This window comes from Ricinus communis, chromosome 2 (genome assembly GCF_019578655.1).
Source record: "Ricinus communis isolate WT05 ecotype wild-type chromosome 2, ASM1957865v1, whole genome shotgun sequence".
Taxonomy (NCBI): domain Eukaryota; kingdom Viridiplantae; phylum Streptophyta; class Magnoliopsida; order Malpighiales; family Euphorbiaceae; genus Ricinus; species Ricinus communis.
The window spans coordinates 8,523,328-8,544,032 of record NC_063257.1 but is presented as its reverse complement, the minus strand read 5'-3'; the positions used below and the strand labels follow the sequence as shown (position 1 = coordinate 8,544,032).

Below are 20,705 nucleotides of genomic sequence, written 5' to 3'. Positions count from 1 at the left end.
TAATGTTAAACTAAATAATTCTTAACTTCATATTTATCAAAACACATATTTAACTTCATAATCTAACAATACATGTTTGTTTAGATTTAGGTCCATAATTCTTAATGTTTTCGAGCCCATTATATAACAATCTGTAAGCTCACCTATAATGTTGTCTCAACAATATAACAAGTAAGAAAAGCAAAACAATATATTAATATATCTTTTACTTGTTTTTATATTTAAGTAAATAAAAAAATGTAAATATCAAATTACAAAATAAAAATGTTCATACATTAAATTTTTATTATTAAAAATTTTAAATTAGATAATATTCTATTCAATTTAAAAAATAATTATTTATTTAATTCCTTTTTTTATAAATCGACTCATTTTGATCAGTAAATTAAATTCATCTTCTTAACGTGGGTTACCTTGATTGGCATCATTGGAATAAAAATCTTCAATACAATTGTATTTATTAAAAACCTCATTATCAATAGTCAAACGTTCCTCTATTCGAAATAATTCTTTTTATTTTGAATAAGTTTGATTATATAACTATTTGTCAATAATTATTCTATTATTTTAAAAATATAAAAGAAATTAACATGTATGATGAAAATGTACAAAACTTAAATTAAGAAATTCGTAAATTCTCATATAAAATTATTCAGAAAATTACAGGATATAAAAACAACAATATAATATATATATATATATATATATATATATCCAAAAATCTATTTGATTGCATAAAAAGTAAATAAACTAAAATTAATAAAATAAAATAAAAATCAAGTAGAAAAATGTGGAGCGGCTATCACTAATGGCAGCCTAGAAAAGATCACAAAAAAAAAAAAAAAAACACCAAATTTATAAAATTTAAAGGAAAAAGAAAGATATCTCAACTTCTACAAACAATTTAACTTTTTTTTTTTTTTCCCTATCACAGTTTTTTTTAATAATATATATAATGTTCTATAAAGTTTAGGAATTTCTCAATCATTACTAAAGCTTTAAAGTTCAGCATTTTGCTTCTTATTTTTCCTAACTCATATTACAAATGTAAGGGAATTTATAAATAGCCTTGAGTTTTTGCATAACCTGTATTTATATTTTTTATTTTTTAATAATATATATTTTCATTCTCATAGTAATTATTGTCTATTTAAGTATTAATATTGTATAAGATTATTGAAAATAATTATAAATTTTTATTATTTTTTAAATATAAAATTTTATATTTTTAGATAGAAAAAATAAAATGTTACATTTTTCTGATTTAAATAAAAATATTTTTATTTTATTTTAAAATAAATTTTAGTTTAATATAGACTCATACGAGTATAAAAATATCATTTGAATAAAATGTGATACCTGATTATTTTGATCAATTTAAAATTTATTAAATTAATAAAATATTAACTAAAAAGTTATTAGAGCGAAAGACATATGAAAAAGAGGATAAAAGTGTATACTTTTAAAAATTTAAAAGAAGCAAGTGTAAATTATGTTGAACGTCCGTCATTTGTAATTACCCGGCAAATGTATAAAATAAATAAATAAACAAATACTGGGAAAGAAATCCGGAGCAGCGGGTTATAACTAGCCAATTCGGATCGGGTCTTGACCATCATAGCGAGAAAGAGCCATTACCTTAAACCCTTGAAAGTAAAGTTCATTCTTCACAAAGACCTGACCCGAAAAAACAAACAAAGGAACAAAAACAATGGCAACCGAAGAAGAAAGTGCAGTGAAAGAACCTTTAGATCTAATCAGACTCAGCCTTGACGAGCGCATCTATGTCAAGCTTCGCTCGGACCGTGAACTCAGGGGCAAACTTCATGTACGTCTTTAATTTTCACTTCTTTATTTATGCCATTCTTTTTTCAGTTCTAATAATATACGAGATACCCAGGTAGACATTTGAAAAAGGTTTACTTTCTTTTCTTTTTGTTAATAAATTTATGGGCATGTGATATTACAGCTTTCTTTGTTTTTGTTGATTATAGCTACATGGGGCGTTAATTGAGTTTTTGAGTATTGAAAATAATCAGTTGGTAGTAATTGGAATCACCAACTTATCAGTTTGTTATGCTTTATGTCAAATTGGGATTTTGTTGTTTGGTGAATTAATTTTTTCCAAAGAAGATTGTGATTGGGATTAATGAAATAACCTCTAGGTTTTTACAAGTTTAGATTATGTTTCTGTCAACAGTATTGTTTAATTGTTCTTATTAGGCATTCTGTTAGTTGTTTTCTTCTTCTATTTTCCTCTTCTTTGATATATGTATCTATAGATAGCAAAATGGTTTAGTATATGTCTCAATATCCAGATTGAGATGAGGAGATTAAGGGAGAATTTGTATGTGCTCTTTCCTTTGATTGGAACATCCTTGGCTTTATTTCAATGTTGTTACATGTTCATTGGTATGATGAGTATGTGAAGTCGGTGAATTTAATGGTAGGACCTGGAAGATCTGTTAATGCAGGTATAGATATCATACTGTGGCGAAAAGCTTTAGTACCATTTTGTCATTTTGAAGAATAGATGAATTTAGGCAACTGTAGATTAATGAGTGTCTCTTTCATTACGCTCTATGCAGCAATGTCTGGTAATTTTTGATCTTTCATATACGATTTGTATCATACAGCACTGTCGGAAGATAAAAAGGCAAAGAACCAAACTCAAGCTCTTATAATTGTATTTGATGCTCTGTTCCGTTACAATTAATGCATGGTAATCTTCGTCAGTGGTTGAATATTCATGGGAGAAAAAACATTGATGGATTGGAGGCATTCTTTCCCTTATTAATCTAACATACTTGCATTTGCTATTATGAGGTGAATAATTTCTGTTTCTGAATTCAAGTCCTGGATTTGAATTGTATGTGGAATATATGGTTTTGCAGGCTTATGATCAGCATTTGAATATGATACTTGGGGATGTTGAAGAAGTCGTTACAACTGTAGAAATAGATGATGAAACATATGAGGAGATTGTTAGGGTATGTTATGATTTCTCTTTTAGCAATTCAAAAATATAAAATCAAAGAAGAAAATGCCCTTTTCTATTTGCAGTACCCTGCTTACCATCTTTAATTGTTTTTTTCTTTTTCTTTTTAATTCAGACTACGAAGCGCACAGTACCCTTCTTGTTTGTTAGAGGAGATGGTGTCATATTGGTTTCGCCCCCGCTGAGGACGGCTTGATAAGGGAAATGAAGTTCAACATGCAATCTTCATTGAGAAATCACCTCTTTTCACATTTTATTTTTACCCTGATGTTCTATATCTTCGGATCTGGTCATGCTAAGTGTATCAAATTAAACATATCGTGGTGCTGAATATTTAGAATAGCCCACAATGTTTTAGACATAACCAATGAATTTGGGTAATTTGTAAGGGCTGTTTGGTCGAATTTTATTGCTTTAGGAAATATGCTTTTAGAGAAAAAAGGAAAAAGCTTTGCTTTTCTAATTTTCCGATTCTCTTGATTCTATAGAATTAATAACTTGGTTCTATAAAAATTCAGAACAGCGACCAAGAGCCTGACTTATGGGTACCTGAAATCATCGTTATTTTGAGTAATTTATTTTATTCTATAGCATACAGTAATCCTAAGCTGACATTTTATACTATGTAAACTTTCAAGTGCATTTTTAGACTTACAAACTACCAAAACAAATATTGCAGACGATGCAGCGCAACTTCAGCTCTACAAAGTAATTTTCTCATCTCATATTTGGTCACCGTTCAAGTCATTGCCAGGCTAAGAAAAGCTGGACAAGTATTTATATAATATATTCTTCAAAAAAAGAAATGCAACTCAGCAGTTCTTATGTTTAGCAGGAACGCCAGTCTTTGCCTCGAGTGATGATTAAAATTCAAAAGTTCCAGAGTCGCTCACTAATTGATGCTGTGCTGAAGAGAAAAAAAAACTATAACATAAATCTCAACGGTACAGAATTTACACTTTCATGATCTAAATTGAAAAGAGAATTGAGATGCTGGTGTATATATCTGTGGAGGAAAGAGGCATCCCACTCCAGATGAACAAACCTGAAATCATCTCTCAGGGCAACCCTGCAACTGCAATCCAGTTAGCACATACAACATAAAACAGCATCAGCATCCTTGCAAGCGCTTAGCAATAAAACACCTCTTGCATTCAGAATTTTCTCAGAATATGGCCTTTTATATCTGTTAGATATATTAGACTTGTCAAATTTGACAAGGGAACCAAGCTTGTCTGCCCGTTAAAGCATTTTCTTTGATGTAATAAAGCTATTTCTTTAATCAATGCTAGAAACACATTCTTTAAGCAGTAGCGTTCTCAATGTTTCTAGATAGGATAAAATGGAGAAGCATTATCAAAAATCAAACTTAAAAAATACAAGAGAATTTTATTAACAGCGATGTCTGATGTTCCACATACTTGCAATTAATAATCTCACCACCACATACAAACCCTCACCCCTTTCCAGAACTGGAAAGAAAAAAAAAAAAATTCAAAAGGAAAAGGGGTGGGGGAAAAAAAAGGAAAAAGAAAACGAGAGAAAGTAGGACGAAAATGAGTGACAAGCTAATAAGAACTTACAATGGAAAGAATATTGATTGCATTCAAATTGGATATGACTACAATACAACAATGCATAAACATGGGGAAAATTGAGAATGACAAAATTTGCAATTACCAAATGCTGACTGAATCATCGACGCCTCTGCCGTCCAAAACTTGGGGATGCCACTGCTTGTATGCCTCTGTAATTTCTGCTGGGAGAGTCCATTGATCCTCGAATGCCATAAGCAGCTTTAGCAGATTCTGGCACTGCATCCAAGGGAATCGACTCAACAAAGCATGCTGTATTGATTCGAGTTCTCTCAAGTTCTGCTTGAAGCAATTCAGAGCTACATTGTTGGGCAAGAGCCTGAAGCAAAAATCCAAAATGTTTTGGGAAAATGATAAGAAAAATGGGGGAAAGAAAAAATTTTAACTCTTAGAATTAATGCTACTATTATCAAAGCAAATGTTAGTTCCCCACAAATGGGACCCAAGATACAACATTTACTTGTAACAATTTTAGATTAAATACCAATGAGCAAACTGAACTTGTTCAGTGTATTCTCAAAGTAAAGAAAACTATGATTCTTACAATTAGGTCATCTGGTGAGACAGTCATCCCTTGCTGCCTGTCATCAAGCGCATCTTCACTGCCACGAGTTGATCTCCGTTGATGCCCTGGATTTTCAACAGCTTCAGCAACATTCTCAGTTGCTTTCTCTAACAGCACACCTTGTAAGGACTTGAGCGACTCCCTTGCATCAGGTGTGAAATATGGATTCAAAATGGTCTCGAAATATTCAAGCTGCATAGACATGTTAACAAAAATTAAATGAATTAACCAATTAAGGTAGTTAAATGATTTCAATTGCTACCCGAGTTGATAAACTGTTGAACCCTGCAGATAAAACAAAAAAGAATCTAAAATATGTCCTAATGTGTTAATCAAACAATATAACTCTCCACTAAAATAAGAATCTACCTCCAGCATGAGCTGACAAAATCCATTTGAGTCAAGTGACCTAAGATCTTTACTTTTGTTTTCATAAAGAAGGCTCAGAAACGTATCAATTAAACCTTCCACAAGAATGCCAAGTGTCTTATCCAGCAGAGGCTTAGCACCAGCAAAGACCTACATCAAATTGTGTTGGACAAATAAGATCTTAACAGAAAATGGCTACAAAGAGATGCACAACTATTGCCCACATAAACTGCTCCTTGACAATTGTTAGATTAAACAATAAGATAATATATTCAATTATTAACGCAATCAATTTGACATGATCTTGTGGAAGCATGCACAATGTGTACCTCTGAGTGCACAGCTACAAGAGTGTGCAATAACTCCACAGCCGCATCACGAACACCCTGCAAAAGAATTATCATTTCATAATAATGTCTAGTTTAAACCCACCACTGGCATAATATTTTGGAAGAATTAGTATAGAAAATAATCAATCAAGAAACTGTTAAATGTTACTTTGACTGCAGGTGTAGCTCCCCATTGAACACCAGAATTGAGCAAATAGTTCATAGCCGCTGTTCTGACCATATTTGCCTGCCAACAAGGCACCAAATTACGTAGTCATGATGGAATAGTAAATAAATACTAAAAAAAATTTATAGTTTTAAGTTTGTTTTTTATCAGCTTGCTGTACAATCAACATGGAAGGATTCTTGCACAATCCAGTTGATAGATATAAACAGTTTATACAGAAAGAATTCATTTAATTTATAAATGAGTTTCTAATAGAATTCATTTGGAAACGAATTCCTTTGTTTGTTGTGATATGTAATAAATGAATAATTCATTAAAAATTGATTTACAATTGAAAAAATAAAGAGAGAGAGAGGGAAGAAGCCATATTCAAAAAATGATCATCCTCACCCTAGGTTGCCTACATACAACTCTTCATGTGTGCGCATCACATTCACAACTTATATTAAGAAAACATTTTATGCTATACCTTCGCAAAAGTATACTGTGCAAGGACCTTCTCTTCAAGACCAGAGAAGGACATTACTAGATCTTGTGTATCACTGTCCTCTTCATCTTTTTCCCTGCAGTTACAGTGACAAGATAGCACATTCATAAGTCACCAGCAGGTAGATTATACCAACATACACGCGTGCTAGCACATACATGGTAAAGAATACAATGCAAACAGATATAGTTTGTAGTTGTGAAGATAATCATGATTCACATGGCATAATTAAAGCAAAAGCATATTCTAAAGAGCCTATTCAAGTTAGGTTGATCACCAGTGGATCACGGGGTATGACTTGGGTCCATTGTGAACACAATTGTTAAAAATGACCAGGAAGATCATAGCTCAAGCAGATTCCTTTAGCTTAGTGTCAGGCCCAGTAGGTTACTCAGTTAGCATCATATAAAACCCACATCAGTTTCTCACTATTTCACTCTGGCAAGAACACAATTTGAAAATTTTTCAAATTAAGGAAAGAGAGTCCAAGAGTTTTACTACAAACCTAGACTGCTGCCAAGTGTTTCTATATTTGTTGTACAACTCATAGGAAAGTTCGTCTTTGCAGTATCCGATATTACTTAAGACTATCAACAATTTTTTATGAGAATCAACAACATTTCCAGAGAGATCAGACGGTGGGTTCTCTTCTGAATCATAAGCATATCCATTCTGCAAATGTGGAGTTTCTTTGCTTGATTTGTTTTGGGCAAGCTCACTGCCAATTTGCTCCAAATGACCTGAGCAGTGAGTATAGAGTGATAGCTTCATATACGAGGTATTAAAGTCAAAAAATCAAGTTGATAATGCTCATTCAGCATACCAGCAAAATCTAGGAAACAATTTAAGAAGGCAAGTCTAACTGATTCTTGAATATCTTGAAGTTGGGCGAACATGTCTTCTGACTTCCTTGCTTCACTCCTCAAGGACTGAATCATCCTGAAAAAGGACATGTAACAAGACAGTTATAGAAACTAATTTGGCAGCTTGCAGGCAACAATTTCTTTGTTTTGCATAGAAGAACTTTCTTTTTTAGAAGACATGGAAGAAGCACTGGCAAAAATGAAGATAGTGTATCCTTTGCTAAGTGAAACAACGGACAAAGAGAAAGATGAAAAATCATGTAAAGCCTTCCAATTACATGGGTGGCAGTAAGTTAAATGCACCAGAGGAAGAAATCCTAGACAAAGCCATACATAATACATGGCCAAACCTGATCCCCAGAATATCTAATTTGCTCTCCAGAAAATTATACCAAGACACTAAAACTGGAAATTGGAAAAGGGTGAAAAAGGAGAGGAGTGAATTGGGGGGAAAGAACGAAAGAAGGGTACAGCTGAAGTGAGTATGCAGTGACAGAAACCTGTAAATCTGCTTCCATCACTTCACATCACATCATAAATATGATAACAATGTGCAACCATTTCAAGAATTTATTTTCCATAACTAAAAATGCTGCCACAGTATCCCAAGCAAATTCTTGATGAACACACTGACCCCATCTCATGAGACTTAAATCTACCAGATAAAGTATAAAAAGAACATCAGTAGACACCAGATTTATGCTAGCCCACTTTTGATAAGCATTCATGCTCATTATAGGATTTCTTTTTCCTTCACCTTTCAACATGAGAAAACATATATGAACATGTTAATAAGACTCAAAAAACTCTAAAATATTCTAAATTTTTCCAAATAAACTCCTTGAAATCTGGATCGTAATTCTAAGTTTTTTTTTATTCTTTAGACTTTTTGAGTTTCTTGTCATATGCACCACAGTAACACCAAGGTTAGGAGTTAGAGCAAAGAGACAGCAACGGCTCTATCCTCACATTGAGGTCATCGGGGAAGTCTTGCAGGCCTAAAATTAGAGGCAAGCCCACTACTAAACTTAGCAAAGTATGATGTTACGCGTAACATTTGTAATAATGTTATGGGCCCTTCTCTATGATCTGGTTATGGGGTAAATAACAGGAAAACCTGAAGATCAACCTGTTGTTTGTGTTTCTGTCTCTTCAGAGCTTTATGACCTATGGTTACTTGCTGAATAAGGGACTCAATTCAAGAGAACCCTTCAATCTCAAGTTCTTAAAGACTTGGGCCTTTTTTACAGAAAAACTTGCCTTAGATTTATTAACTTCTACATTTAAATATAGCAAGTGGAAAATAACTGCCACTTGATAACTTCCTAGAATCCACTACTTGCACATTTATTGGAAACATAATAGACATGTAAATACTAGGATAAACTTAGCATCCAACACTACAGGACCTAACTAGAATACCACAATAAAAGAATTCAAATCCCAGAATGAAGAACAATAACAAATAGAAAGCTCTAGTGACTTACAAGCTGATCTGATCCATAGCTGAAGCAATAACTGAGCGGAATGCTAGAGGCAAGATAGATATTGTATATGGAGATTTATTCCTTTCAAGAATAGATACAGGAAGCCATGTTTCCTCTTTGGATATCTCCTCCGTTGTTGCTCGCATCCAAGAGCAGAGCCTAAGTATGTAAATCTTTGTAATCTCTGCTTGAAGTGCTCTGAGAGCCATGACTGTAACAAAGACATAGTATAACACTCAGAAGTCTCAGAAGTCACAAAATAAAGAAACTGCAGTTCTGTAAGAGCTTAACAGACCAGCCGTAGGTGGAGCTGATTCTTTTGCTTCAAAAGCTTGGCAGGCTCTGGCTATATCCTTTATGGCATCACTCATATAAGACTGCAGAATATTTGATTCTTCAAGATCACGGAATGTGTTGTGAACCTGCACCAGCAATGGATGCATAAGGAACAACATGCCAGCGGGAGTGAAAGATACAAGCATTAGCTATAAGGCTCAGAAGACGTGATGATTTAGATAACAGACAAAAGGAAAAAACAAATTAGATGACAACGTTAAGAACAGTGACATAACCTGGATAGTACAACTGACTATCAATGATCCATTGGAGGAATTAGCAGCAGGAGGATACTTGCCACAAATTAAAGTAAAAGCTAGTCCCCAGGTATTACCATCCTGACATCTTGTATTTGCCATGCAGAAATTGGGAATATGCTGACCATAAGAATTATCAACCCTTCCTAATTTACATCTTATACATTTCTAAGTATGATATATCTGCTCTTCCAGTGAGCTAAGTATCCCAATTACATTCCAAGTGATCATTTAGGTGATGAACTATTGAAATTAGTGATCATTTTGGTGACAAACTATTGAAATTAGCAGCACATATCTACACACACATATATAAAATGCTGTCAAAGAAAAGGTCAAATTCAAGAAACTTGACATTTGGATAATTGTCCAATACAACAAAACTTGGAAGCTTGATATATCAGAGTTGGATTCACAAAGCTTCAGGGCTTCATATCATTATATATGATTTTTGTTTATCACTAAGTCGCTAGCCATTGTAAATAAGTAGTTTTTACAATAAGCTAGACAGTGGTATCTATACTTCTAATTTAGTCCCTAGATGTGGCATTTGGTTAATAGTCAATTTCTCCCACTTATCTGAAGAGTCATTTTAATTTCTTGAAGCATCGAGTATAGAGAATAAAAGGCATTTTGTTGGAACTATTCAAAATTTTCTGGAGTTAAACATTTCAAATTCTGGCTTAAAAGGAGGACTCCTCCAACATTAATTTCAAACTAAATTTCTTCCATTTATCTTAGCTTTCCGTATAATTTCATCGGCTCAACAATAACCAGTAAGAAACATTTAGGATAGATCAGTCCAAGGTTTAGGATGAACTGAAAGTCTGTCATTTGATACAGGATTTTCAGCTTTGCATTTAAGTTCGGGTATAACAGGAACTCGACAAGATATAAAGTTGGGCAATCATACTTGGAGAAGGAGTTTCTTGGAAGCTAAAGCTTTTTGATTTGGACATATTTCTTCTATACTAATTTCATTACTAATGGGTGCCTCAAGTTGCAGCGTCAGCATAACGCACCGAAGGCCTAAAACTTTGTTCTATTCCAATTACATGCGCTTAGTGTATTCAGGTTCACCACAAAATTGGATATCCATTCTTTCACTCACTGTTGCTACATCACCAAAAACATACTGCGCTTGCTCAAAATGCATCGGTACTTATAATATCAGAAAGGAAAATAATTATGTACTACAGCATCAGTAATGAAGCTGAGTTAACACTTCTGAATCACATCAAGCAAATGAACAATTTCCATCAGAACATCAGACTATAATTTATGATTTTGTCCTTGATTCAGTATACATGTGATAGCATTACTGTCAAAGTAACTTCAACAAAAGAACATTTCAATCCAATTTTAAAGGGTTAACAAAATAGTCCAACATAACACATGTATGAAACCAATAAATATGTAATGCATATTACCTTGACTTCATATGCTGATATAGTACTGCGAATCATTCCAGCAACTTCATCAAGAGAATGTGTAGAATACCTCCCATCCCCAACTTTTTCCTCAGTTTTATTTGATGAAGTATTAACATTTGATTCAGAAGAAACTTGGGAAGACTGGAAGCATAAGACCCATAATCATTATGAACAGTGAAAAAATATAAAAATCAAACAGAAGAAACGAATACTAATGAGAGCTAAATTGATACAAGTTCACAAGTTGAAAGAGGTGTCTATTGGCATGATAGAAAGATGACAAACTATTTATTTTTCATCTGAGTGGTGCATATTCTCAGTGTAAAGCAATTTAAGCAAGCGCTGGTCAAATTGGAGAAATAAAATAATGCAAGTAACGTAGCGCCAGTCTAACTAATTCATAATAGATAGGGACAATCAGTTCATTAATTTTGAATTTTTAGTAACGCTGAACTACCAGAAAGCTGATGCCTGGATTGGGCACAGTTATCAAAGTAACCTCTCTTTACATTGAGTGCTGCACTGGGGCTACATCGGTTCCATAGAAAATAATTTTGGTGGCAATACTGAAAATAATTTGGAAATAATTTTCTAGTGTTTGGAGGGAATTGGAAAACATTAATTTCCTTTCATTAACTAAAAGGACTAAATTGTTTGCCCTTCGGAAACTCCATATTACCTAAGAGTCCCAGACACCCAAAAATGCAAAAATGGTAACAGGAAAGTATATCCAAAGGAAACAGAGTGTAAATTTCATCTGCAAAATCTGTTTTATAATTAAAGGGATGATCATTCCACTGCGTCCAAGACAAAGGGAGTTTATTTAAAGTTGATGGAATGCTAGTCCAAGTCTTAGGTCAGGCTGATGGTGTATAAACAGACAAATTATATGCAAAATTTTAATTTCAGTGAACCCATATTATCATAATGTCCTTGTAAATATTTGATTTCAGCAAAATCTGTCAAGATTATGTGATGACTAAAATATTAGAAACAATATGCCACTGAACCTAAAAGGAGAGTGAAAATCCTTAAAGATAAGATTTCTTTTGTATTTAAATTTACTTCTTTCTCCAATTTCAACCATTCCCTGCTCCTGTTTCCTCAGATTTTAATGGCTTATTTCACACAAAAAATTATACAAACGTAAACTATTACAAAATGCCAGATCAAAATGGAATGACAAGCCCAAGATGCAATTGCAAAGGATTAGCAGGTTTATCATCTGCCACAGGGTACAGAGCCGTACATATTCACATTGTATTTTGTTAATAAGTTTACTCATGCAGGCAATACACTAAAGGCTTACTCCTATTAATCTAATAGGAAGAAAAGCAAGACATCAGATTACCTTTGCAAATCTGGGCAATACAATAAAGGCTTACTCCGATCAGTCTAATAGGAAGAAAAGCAAGACAGCAGATTACCTTTGCAAATTTTCCACTGAAAACAGAAAGCGCCACTTTCCAGAAGGCTGGTATATGATGGATCAGTACAGCAGTTAATCTTCGGATATACTTTCCTCTAAGAACATCAACTTCTTCACCGGTCAAGTCTATTGGCTGTGAGTCTACTGGCAGAGGGATGTTCCCCATTTCAAGAGAATAGTTGACATCTGACTGAAAGTAATAAAGAGATATGAAGTAGTCCATGAATTACCTATATAAGTAATATAACCACCTATAATATTCCACTTACAGATTGATTGAGATTTTGTTGAATTTGCCTCCACTTTGCGTCAGAGATAGCTCTTTCACGCATCTGATTGTGCAAAGTTTCCATCCTTGCTTCATGATCTAAGGTGCATTTCTCTAGCAAGCCTCGAATTCTGTGATTCTGGCAAAAGAAGAATCTTGACAATCAATAGTTAACAGATGACTGGATTGTCTCTTCTTGTATACATGCTGGTAGTGGAAATGGTGTGTTAATTAGCAAGAAATCAACCATCAATAGAAGATGAAGTTGGAGAAGAGTTGTTGACATTTAAATAAGGATAGAACAAGAATAAGGATTCATTTTAAGACTGATTTACAGGGTAAGTCTCTAAATTTATAAGCTGTTAAACAGGATATTGCATGTTAAAGAAATCAGCCAGAAACATAATAGTTTGATTGCAGAGACATTCCTTGTAAAAAAAATGGTTTTACATCAACTGACCTGTACACTTAAATAATGCCATACAGGATCTGAATCAGGTTCCAACTCCAACAACAGTCTCACAGTGTTCTCAAGCTAATGAACCACAAATTTTGTCAGAAGCCACCAAAGAAGAAAGTAATAAAAAATTGACCATTAATTTCATATGAACAAAGAAGTACTATTCAGGTAACATGAGATCAATTCAGCATTTACACATCTCACATAAAGCTGTTACCAGTCCACTAGGTCCAATTTAGTATTTGCAGCTAAGAAAACAATTGTCTTCTTGACAGTTTTTGATTAAATAGCTTTCCTGAAATGCATCTATTTGCAGTCTGTAAATTTAGCAATTTAATGGAAGATGTTTCTGATGAGGTAATATTCAGCATAGCAGTGATAGTTTGAATCCTTTCCATCAATTGACCTCTTGGAGTAATGTTATCAAAAAGGCACTTCATTTTGACAAGACTCTTGGTGATTAGATGCCAAAGTTAACCAAAATGCTATATCAAGGCATAGCTATCAACTAGACACAAAATTTGCAAAGTGCTCACATTATACCTAATCAAATGAGAACTACCCAGCGAACTCTAACCACAGAACTCTAATTGTGTTGAACGAATATCATTAAACTTAAGCAGGAGCTATTACACCATTATATGGTATTAGCAACTAAGACGATTCAGTTATTGCAGAAAAGAGCTACTCCACAATCACCAAATTCATCATTAACCTAAGAACCCAAAACATAGTGCTCAGCCGCAGATTTTGTATTTGACGGTAATTTGCCTTGGTTTGAAGGGCACTTATAAAAAAATAAAGAACTTCTAATTGTACCTCCAACAATGATATGGTAACTTGGTAATGAGTAGAATGAATGGTCTGAAAAATCGAAATTGTGAAGGATAATATATACTTAGTTTATTGGTAGCGGGAGAGAGAGAGAGAGACCACCACAGTGCTTTCACTGAGCAAAATGATGCAACATAAAGTTTTACAGGTCCATATGATAAAAGAAAAGAGTGCTTTAGCATAAAATTCACAGTCATTTAAAAACACAAGTCCTAACTGTTATATGGTCTTCTCACTGCTCATTCAGATGCTAAATATTCAATATTCCCTGCATAACTTTATAGTCTTCAAGCTTTTGTACCCAGCATTGCCATGCTGCCTAAATCAAGTGCATATATTTAAAGAATCACAAAGAGTCCTCTTGTATCTGAATACAATTCAGCAGTTTCCACTTTTTACTCAAATCATTCGAACTATGTTATTCTGGACTAAGTAATCTGACTTAAGAACAAAAGAATGGCAGAGCAAAGCTAAAATGGACCACCAGGAAATAGCAATAACATTCTTAAGTCTTTTCTCCAACATTTCATCGCTTTCCTCTAAGCAGAGTAGAGCTTATAAATGACAATTAAGAGTGATAAGTGATTAACTTTCAATGGGCAAAACTTACCCAGCATCGTATAATATTCTATAGAAAATTATTTTGCAACCCACAAATATTAAAAAGAAAAGAATATGATAAACTTACATTTGTTAGGTCTATTTGCGGATCTTCCATCGATTTGTAAAGTGTGCCTTTGAACTCATGCATCACCTTTTCAACCTCTTCAAGAACACGTTTTAGTATATTTACCTGAAATTCACACAAACCACCAGCCATTTAACAGTGAATAACATGTGGAAAGGAAAATGACAACTTCCTTCAAATGATTCAACAGATCACAGAAGCTAAAAAGTATACCAAAGACTCCAGTGGAATATATACTTGTCTAGCTGTATAGTAAAATGCGTAAAAACATACAGATCATGAGATAGAATGAGATAAGCTTACAAGATTTATGATGTTCTACAAAAAAGAACATAAACATAACCAGTATATTAATGCAACTACAGGATAAATGGTGGGCTGTTTAGAGCACCATTTCATGTTTAAAACCATTATGTTAATAATATCAAATATTTATTTCACTTTCCTGCCTAGATTTGGGCCAAGCCCAACGACTGTAGCCTGCTAAAAGACTAACCTGCCAAGCATAAGTTGGAAAGTATGCAGGCATCATATGGTTTTCGAAATTTTAATCATAAAAATGACTTATAAAATGGTGTCTCTACCAACAAGTTTTAGCTCAGTGGTTCTGGAATCATCTTAGGACTGTGAATCTTGAGTTCAAACCCCAAAATGAGCCTAACTTACCCAAATAAAAAAGATAAATATAAAAACAATGGAGGCAATAAATCAAAAATTAAAAAAGAAAAGATAAGCAATCCTTCCTGTAAATTTTTCTTTTTTTAAAAAAGAAGAGTGCATTAAAGTCATGAGAAGCCAGGAAACTGAGCTTTGACCCAGTGAATACAATTCTCATGCCAGAAGGCGTGAGAGGGACTGGGCTTGATCCCAGAAAGGAGCTGTATTCCTAATTTGTTTGGTATCCCTTTGACTGCTAACTGCTAACCCTACAGATGTCACCAAAATATCATGACTAATGCTGCATCTACAACCACTCATGTACAGATATCAAATTAGATAACCTCCACAAAAACGATAGCAAATATGCCTGCTCTGGACTGAGAAATTTTGATCTTTAAATACTTGTCAACAAGAAATAACTCTTCACTATTAGCATAAATTAGGAGAGACCAACATAGACAGGCATAAACTTAGCATCAAACCACTTAATGCCTTAAGAATAGATTGGGGTATCTGCTGCAAATAAATAATATAACAGAGAATCAGTTTTGTTTCTTGCATACATGAGAGGGCAGAGCAATCGACTTCGCCTTTTTGTATTCCCTCACTGCCAAGTCATATTCACCCTTACTAATGCTCCCACGGATTGTGCTTGGCAAGTTGAATAACGTACGAAATCTCTGAAGCATGCCTTGGACGGATCTGATTTTCTCAGCTTGAGCCTTTTAAAAATAAAAATAGCCAGATTAACCAGGTCATACCAAAGGCATCAGCTTCATGAAGATTCGAAATATTAAACCTCACTAACCTGTCTCTCAAATAAAGGCTCAAAAGCGCGGTTAGCCAGTGAGCTTACTCCTTGCATGCAATTGAAAAGGTGAGAAGTCCCAGAACCTTCAGGATCTTCTTCAATACGTTTCAATTTGGATTCAATATCTATAAAGAATCAGTAATTTCAATATTAAGAACAAGAGACACTTAGCATATCACTACTAGCTAGAAACAATAAGCTTATCAAGACCAAGACTATAGCCAAGGAAGCTGGGTGATCTCCAGCCTAGCGACAAACTCCTATCTTCCTTTCATTACAGTATTTATGAACAAGTTCCTTGCCACAGTAACATAGGTACTTCGTAAGTCAAGATGCTTGCATACCATCAATTGTAGTTTTGCATGAGACAAAGCAGTCAAAATTGTCCTTAACCAGTTGTTTCCTCTGTTGAGTACGTCCTTTGAGATCAGTTTTTAAAGCGAGAGCACCACCCTCCAGGTCTGCAGCACTGGTATCTTGATGTATTCGGGATAGAAACAACTTTGCATCAAACTTTTCAGAGAAATATAACAACTTCTCTGCAAATATGTGGAAGATAAAGTCAGCCAAAGATGACTGCAGAATTTCATAAAATCTAAGAGACAATCATCTAGGAATATGAAGAAATCAAAAAAAGAAGGTTTTTTTTTTTGAAGTAAGAACATTCATGAGAAAAACAGACTATGCAAGAGTTATCTCTTGTTACCAATACCATGGCACTTTATGAGTCAGTATTCCAATTTACAGCAAGAAAATGATATAAGAAATGATACAAGTGCCCAACCTATAAAAATCTGCTCATGTAATAGATGCATCAATTAAACCAGAAAGGGTCTTTAGGCAGTTGGAGGTTCTCAATATTTAAAATTATTTGGAAATTCCTCCCCCTAAAACCCCCAATACAAAACCTAAAACAAAAATGAAACCCTCCAATTCCACAAACCTAAAGTTCACAATTATAGCAAAAAGACATATTCCAAACCATCCCACTTCACAAAACTGTGGGGCAACAAAAGTTAATTGACAACATCTTACTGAATCTCTATACTTGTAACACATAATTCGTGTCTAACAATAGGGGAAAAAAAAGGAGAAAAAACAAAAAAGCCTTTCTTTACAACCTTGTGAAAGTGGGTGAAAGTAGAAAACAAACAAAAGCAACTAAAAAAGAAAAAGATATGCACTAAATAAAATGCCTAAGCTACCAAAATCCAAGTCCCTCTACCTGCATAGCAGATAAATGCAAGGGCATCAAGGATACAAAAAAATTGTCCATCTCTGCTATTAAAATTCACATAAAAATTGGAGATCCCAAGGGACAACCAGCCATCCACAATAAAGAAATTGAAGATGGAATCATTATGAGATTGGATAAGCAATAAAAGCAACAAAAGCTGCAGAAAAGGATCATCTCCATACTTTATATGCCTAAGACATGAACTTTCAAGGGCTCACATGGTAACATTAATTCCATCTCTCTCAAATTTTTTCCTTCATCTTGAGAATTTCTTTAGTGTACCATCTTCTGACAAGAATTTTGATTTATAGAATATCCATAAATAATACCCAACTTCTGGTTATATTTTCTTTGATTATAAAATTTTTATTACCATGCTTCCATTGTCTTCATCTTCCTCATTTTATCAAACTTAGTTAAACATGCTCCATGTCTTGGTCCAACATGGCTTCTCCATTAACTAACCATTGTTCATGTTACATGCTAGGCGCTAGATTAGAAAAACAGAATGGGCATTAACTCAACATCTTGCTTGAAGAACAAAATATGATTTTCATGCCACTTAGCAAGATTCTAGGGTTTGATTGAACTCCGTATTTCTTTCCTCCATATCCAAAATCTTGCAAGCATGTTATCATTATTGAGATTTTTTTTTTGGTTCTTCTTTTCCCAATTTGACTTTCTAATGGGTAGAAAGTACTACCTTTCAGTAGAATAAAAAGCTCCAATAAGCAAGTAAAAGTTGGAGTTGAATTAAAAGAGCAAGATGGACAAGGATGGTGGGGGAGATGTGGTTGGGTGGGAAGAGGAGAAAACAAATATAAAATCCTTTATATTTTTACATTAAAGAGCAGTCCTACATGTAAATTTTGGCAATAAAAAAACAGATAAAGTATTTGATGTAATAGAGTAAATGATGCAGTTTGCATTTTTTGAAAAGCATAGAACAGAGTTTCAGCAAATGCACCAAATACTTTAAATAAAAGAAAATGAGAGAGAGAAAGAGATACCGCGAAGATTATTATCCAGAGATTCTTTATCAGATTTTGGCGAGCTGTCTGATGATTCAGTAATCAACCTTAACGTTCTGTTGTCTATGATTCTGTCAATAATAGCAAGAGTGAAGGACATACGTGAATGATTTAGGAATATATATAGTTCAGTGAGAGCTTGGGAATATATGATGGTTGTGTTACAATTGCGTTAGGACAGCTGCTGATAAATATCATAAAACAGGCTTCTAGTTTTGAAAATCAATTAAAAGTTTCAAAAGAAGAAAAAATAGATATCATTAACCTTCTTAGCTAGAAAGCTGAAATTGTTAAAGCAGTCAACTAGCAGAGACAAATATTTAAGCAGAAGGTAGAAACGGTAATTAACATCAGAAAGGAGCCAATCATAGAGAATGAAGCTGATAATGAATGAGGTTCAAGAGAGTATAATGGCGCAATTCGAGGGAGGAATTACGGAAGAGAAACTTACCCTAACCCAAGTGGATCTATACATTCCATGCCCCGAGGGAATGACTGTAAATTGTTAAGCCCCTTTCTCCCGATTGCTGAAGGTTTTCGCTCATACTTCTGAGCCACTGGCGCTGTTCTTGTTTCTCTCATTTCACGAACCCTACGAGCAAGCTGTTAGAGGAGCACATTTTAATTAAATCATTGGTAGATTGATAGTTAATTTAACTAATAGCAATTCCTAATAAAAGTTTGCATACTAATACACAAGATTGTTCTAATCAGAAGAGGATTAAACTTTGAGATAATGAAATAGTCTTAAATATCATAACTTGCAGACCATCAATATTTACCCAAAGTTTCAATCACTCAGATTTTCTTTAAAAATAAAAAGGATGAGAGAAGAAAAAAGAAAAACTAAAATTAACCAAAGTTTGAATATGTTGCATAAGAGAATTGAAGATGCAAGAATTTCTCTAAACTGCCTACAAGCTCAGTACATTTTCATAAATCAACTAGGAGAACAGAATTTCTCTATAATGTTTACTTCATGGAAAGAATACAAGTGACAGTCTTCAAGTTCGATAAAATTACTATGGGGGCAGGATCCAATGCTTCATCATAATACATCCTTATATTCCACTCTACTAAGAATTCATCAAAGTTCCGGCCTAATTAGCTGTTCAAAACTCAAATTAATCCTAAGAGCTAAGCATATTTTTCTATACTACATAAAAAGTTTTTAAGTTTCAATTACATTGGTTTAACCTTATGAAACTTAATTTTCAGTAAATCACTAATCTCCAAACCACTATTCACAATACATCACCATCCATAATGCAATCAAACCAAAATGAACTCTCAGGTTCATGCAGAATCAGGTCATATGTTACCTCTGCAGCTAATTACGTAGCATTACACTTGAATTAATAACGGAGTTTATTGCTACACAGCTTTCTGATGCCTAAAATTGCAGCCAACTTAAAATTAGCACTTCTTTCAAGTTAAATAAACTATCTAATTAACAGTGTTACACCAAAACAAAACAAGAACAAAAAGAACAGAAGTAAGCAAAAACATCTACGTAGATTAATAAACTTGATAAGAAAACTGATAAAACTTAATTATTAAATACCTCAGCTTCATCGACTCTTTTCCAACAATCAGGTTCTTCACCATCCCAACCTCTATCATCCTCCTTCCCACCTCTCCCACCGCCACCTCCGGCAACTCTACCTTTCGCTCCCCCGCCGCCTCCACCTCGATCCTTAGTCACCTCCTCATCACCACTCGAGATACTAAGCATTTCCAGCTCTGAATCATCGTCATCCTCCACCACTCTCCTGTTCTTCTGATTCTGCGCCGGGCTCGTCCCCTTCTTCGGCGCTGCCGCAGCCGCCGCCGCCGCCGTCGTCTTCGGTGGCTGTACGAAATTCACCACCGGTTTCCGCTGACTCGACGACGGTGGTTTCTGGTAGTTGAGATCGCGTTGCGCTTGTTCCTTCAATGCCATCTGGAGAAGCTCGTCCTCGTCGTCGCTGTCGCTTGACATTTTCGTAATTTTAAATAAAGTCTAAGGGTTAAAGTAGATCTGACAATTTCGAGTGTATTAATTGTGTGTTTTTCTCGTGTGTAATGGAGATATACACAGAGAGAATAGAGAAGAAAGAGGTATTCTTCAGTGTGGTGGAGTGTATGACTAGATTTGGTGTGAGTTATATGATGAAATGACACGTGGAAGAAAAAGCCGATTCTGTTGCATTGTTTGTAACGGTTATATTATAAAGAAAAGCAAAAGAAATAGATGATTATTTTAAAAAGGGCCATGGGGTTACATTATGATTATGGTTAAAGTCGGTTAGGAAGTTGGGCAAATTTTGGCGGGGAAATATGTATAAGCTATTAAGATTTTCTGATTGGAGAGATATCAAACTGTACTATAAAATCAGTTG

At 34.2% G+C, this 20,705-nt stretch overlaps 2 protein-coding genes across 11 annotated transcripts; one reads left to right on the top strand and one right to left on the bottom strand.

Moving 5' to 3' along the window:
- The first annotated feature begins 1,583 nt into the window (after positions 1–1,583).
- LOC8262315 (sm-like protein LSM3A) lies at positions 1,584–3,461 on the top strand. The gene is made up of 3 exons (XM_002532386.4): positions 1,584–1,828; positions 2,895–2,990; positions 3,114–3,461. Exons 1-3 carry the CDS (start codon positions 1,712–1,714, stop codon positions 3,192–3,194), a joined length of 294 nt encoding a protein of 97 aa, XP_002532432.1. The 5' UTR covers positions 1,584–1,711; the 3' UTR covers positions 3,195–3,461.
- A 237-nt stretch (positions 3,462–3,698) lies between these two features.
- LOC8262316 (exocyst complex component SEC5A) lies at positions 3,699–20,393 on the bottom strand. Of its 10 annotated transcripts, none has more exons than XM_048370627.1 (23): positions 19,889–20,390; positions 18,776–18,927; positions 18,304–18,395; positions 16,401–16,595; positions 16,054–16,181; positions 15,809–15,967; positions 14,586–14,690; positions 13,064–13,138; positions 12,605–12,742; positions 12,334–12,525; positions 10,904–11,047; positions 9,176–9,302; positions 8,881–9,091; positions 7,354–7,469; positions 7,036–7,270; positions 6,513–6,606; positions 6,026–6,103; positions 5,857–5,913; positions 5,528–5,677; positions 5,138–5,350; positions 4,679–4,912; positions 4,044–4,073; positions 3,699–3,905 (listed from the first exon to the last, which is right to left on the bottom strand). In XM_048370627.1, exons 1-21 carry the CDS (start codon positions 20,303–20,305, stop codon positions 4,694–4,696), a joined length of 3,297 nt encoding a protein of 1,098 aa, XP_048226584.1. In that variant the 5' UTR covers positions 20,306–20,390; the 3' UTR covers positions 3,699–3,905; positions 4,044–4,073; positions 4,679–4,693. The 10 variants fall into 10 exon arrangements, with proteins under 10 accessions (XP_048226584.1, XP_048226586.1, XP_048226585.1 ...); XM_048370629.1 differs by having other exon boundaries at positions 3,699–3,900; XM_048370628.1 differs by having other exon boundaries at positions 4,044–4,067.
- Between the last annotated feature and the right edge of the window lie 312 nt (positions 20,394–20,705).

What these genes read in the sequence shown, in the direction of transcription:
- LOC8262315 (XM_002532386.4), top strand. Translation starts at nt 1,712, where the DNA reads ATGGCAACCGAAGAAGAAAGTGCAGTGAAAGAACCTTTAGATCTAATC. An exon ending in AACTCAGGGGCAAACTTCAT is followed by an intron (nt 1,829 to 2,894) that starts GTACGTCTTTAA and finishes ATGGTTTTGCAG; the next exon opens with GCTTATGATCAGCATTTGAA. An exon ending in CATATGAGGAGATTGTTAGG is followed by an intron (nt 2,991 to 3,113) that starts GTATGTTATGAT and finishes TTTTTAATTCAG; the next exon opens with ACTACGAAGCGCACAGTACC.
- LOC8262316 (XM_048370627.1), bottom strand. Translation starts at nt 20,305, where the DNA reads ATGTCAAGCGACAGCGACGACGAGGACGAGCTTCTCCAGATGGCATTG. An exon ending in GGCATTATTTAAGTGTACAG is followed by an intron (nt 12,743 to 13,063) that starts GTCAGTTGATGT and finishes TTCTTTTGCCAG; the next exon opens with AATCACAGAATTCGAGGCTT. An exon ending in TTGTTTCCTAGATTTTGCTG is followed by an intron (nt 7,271 to 7,353) that starts GTATGCTGAATG and finishes CTCACTGCTCAG; the next exon opens with GTCATTTGGAGCAAATTGGC.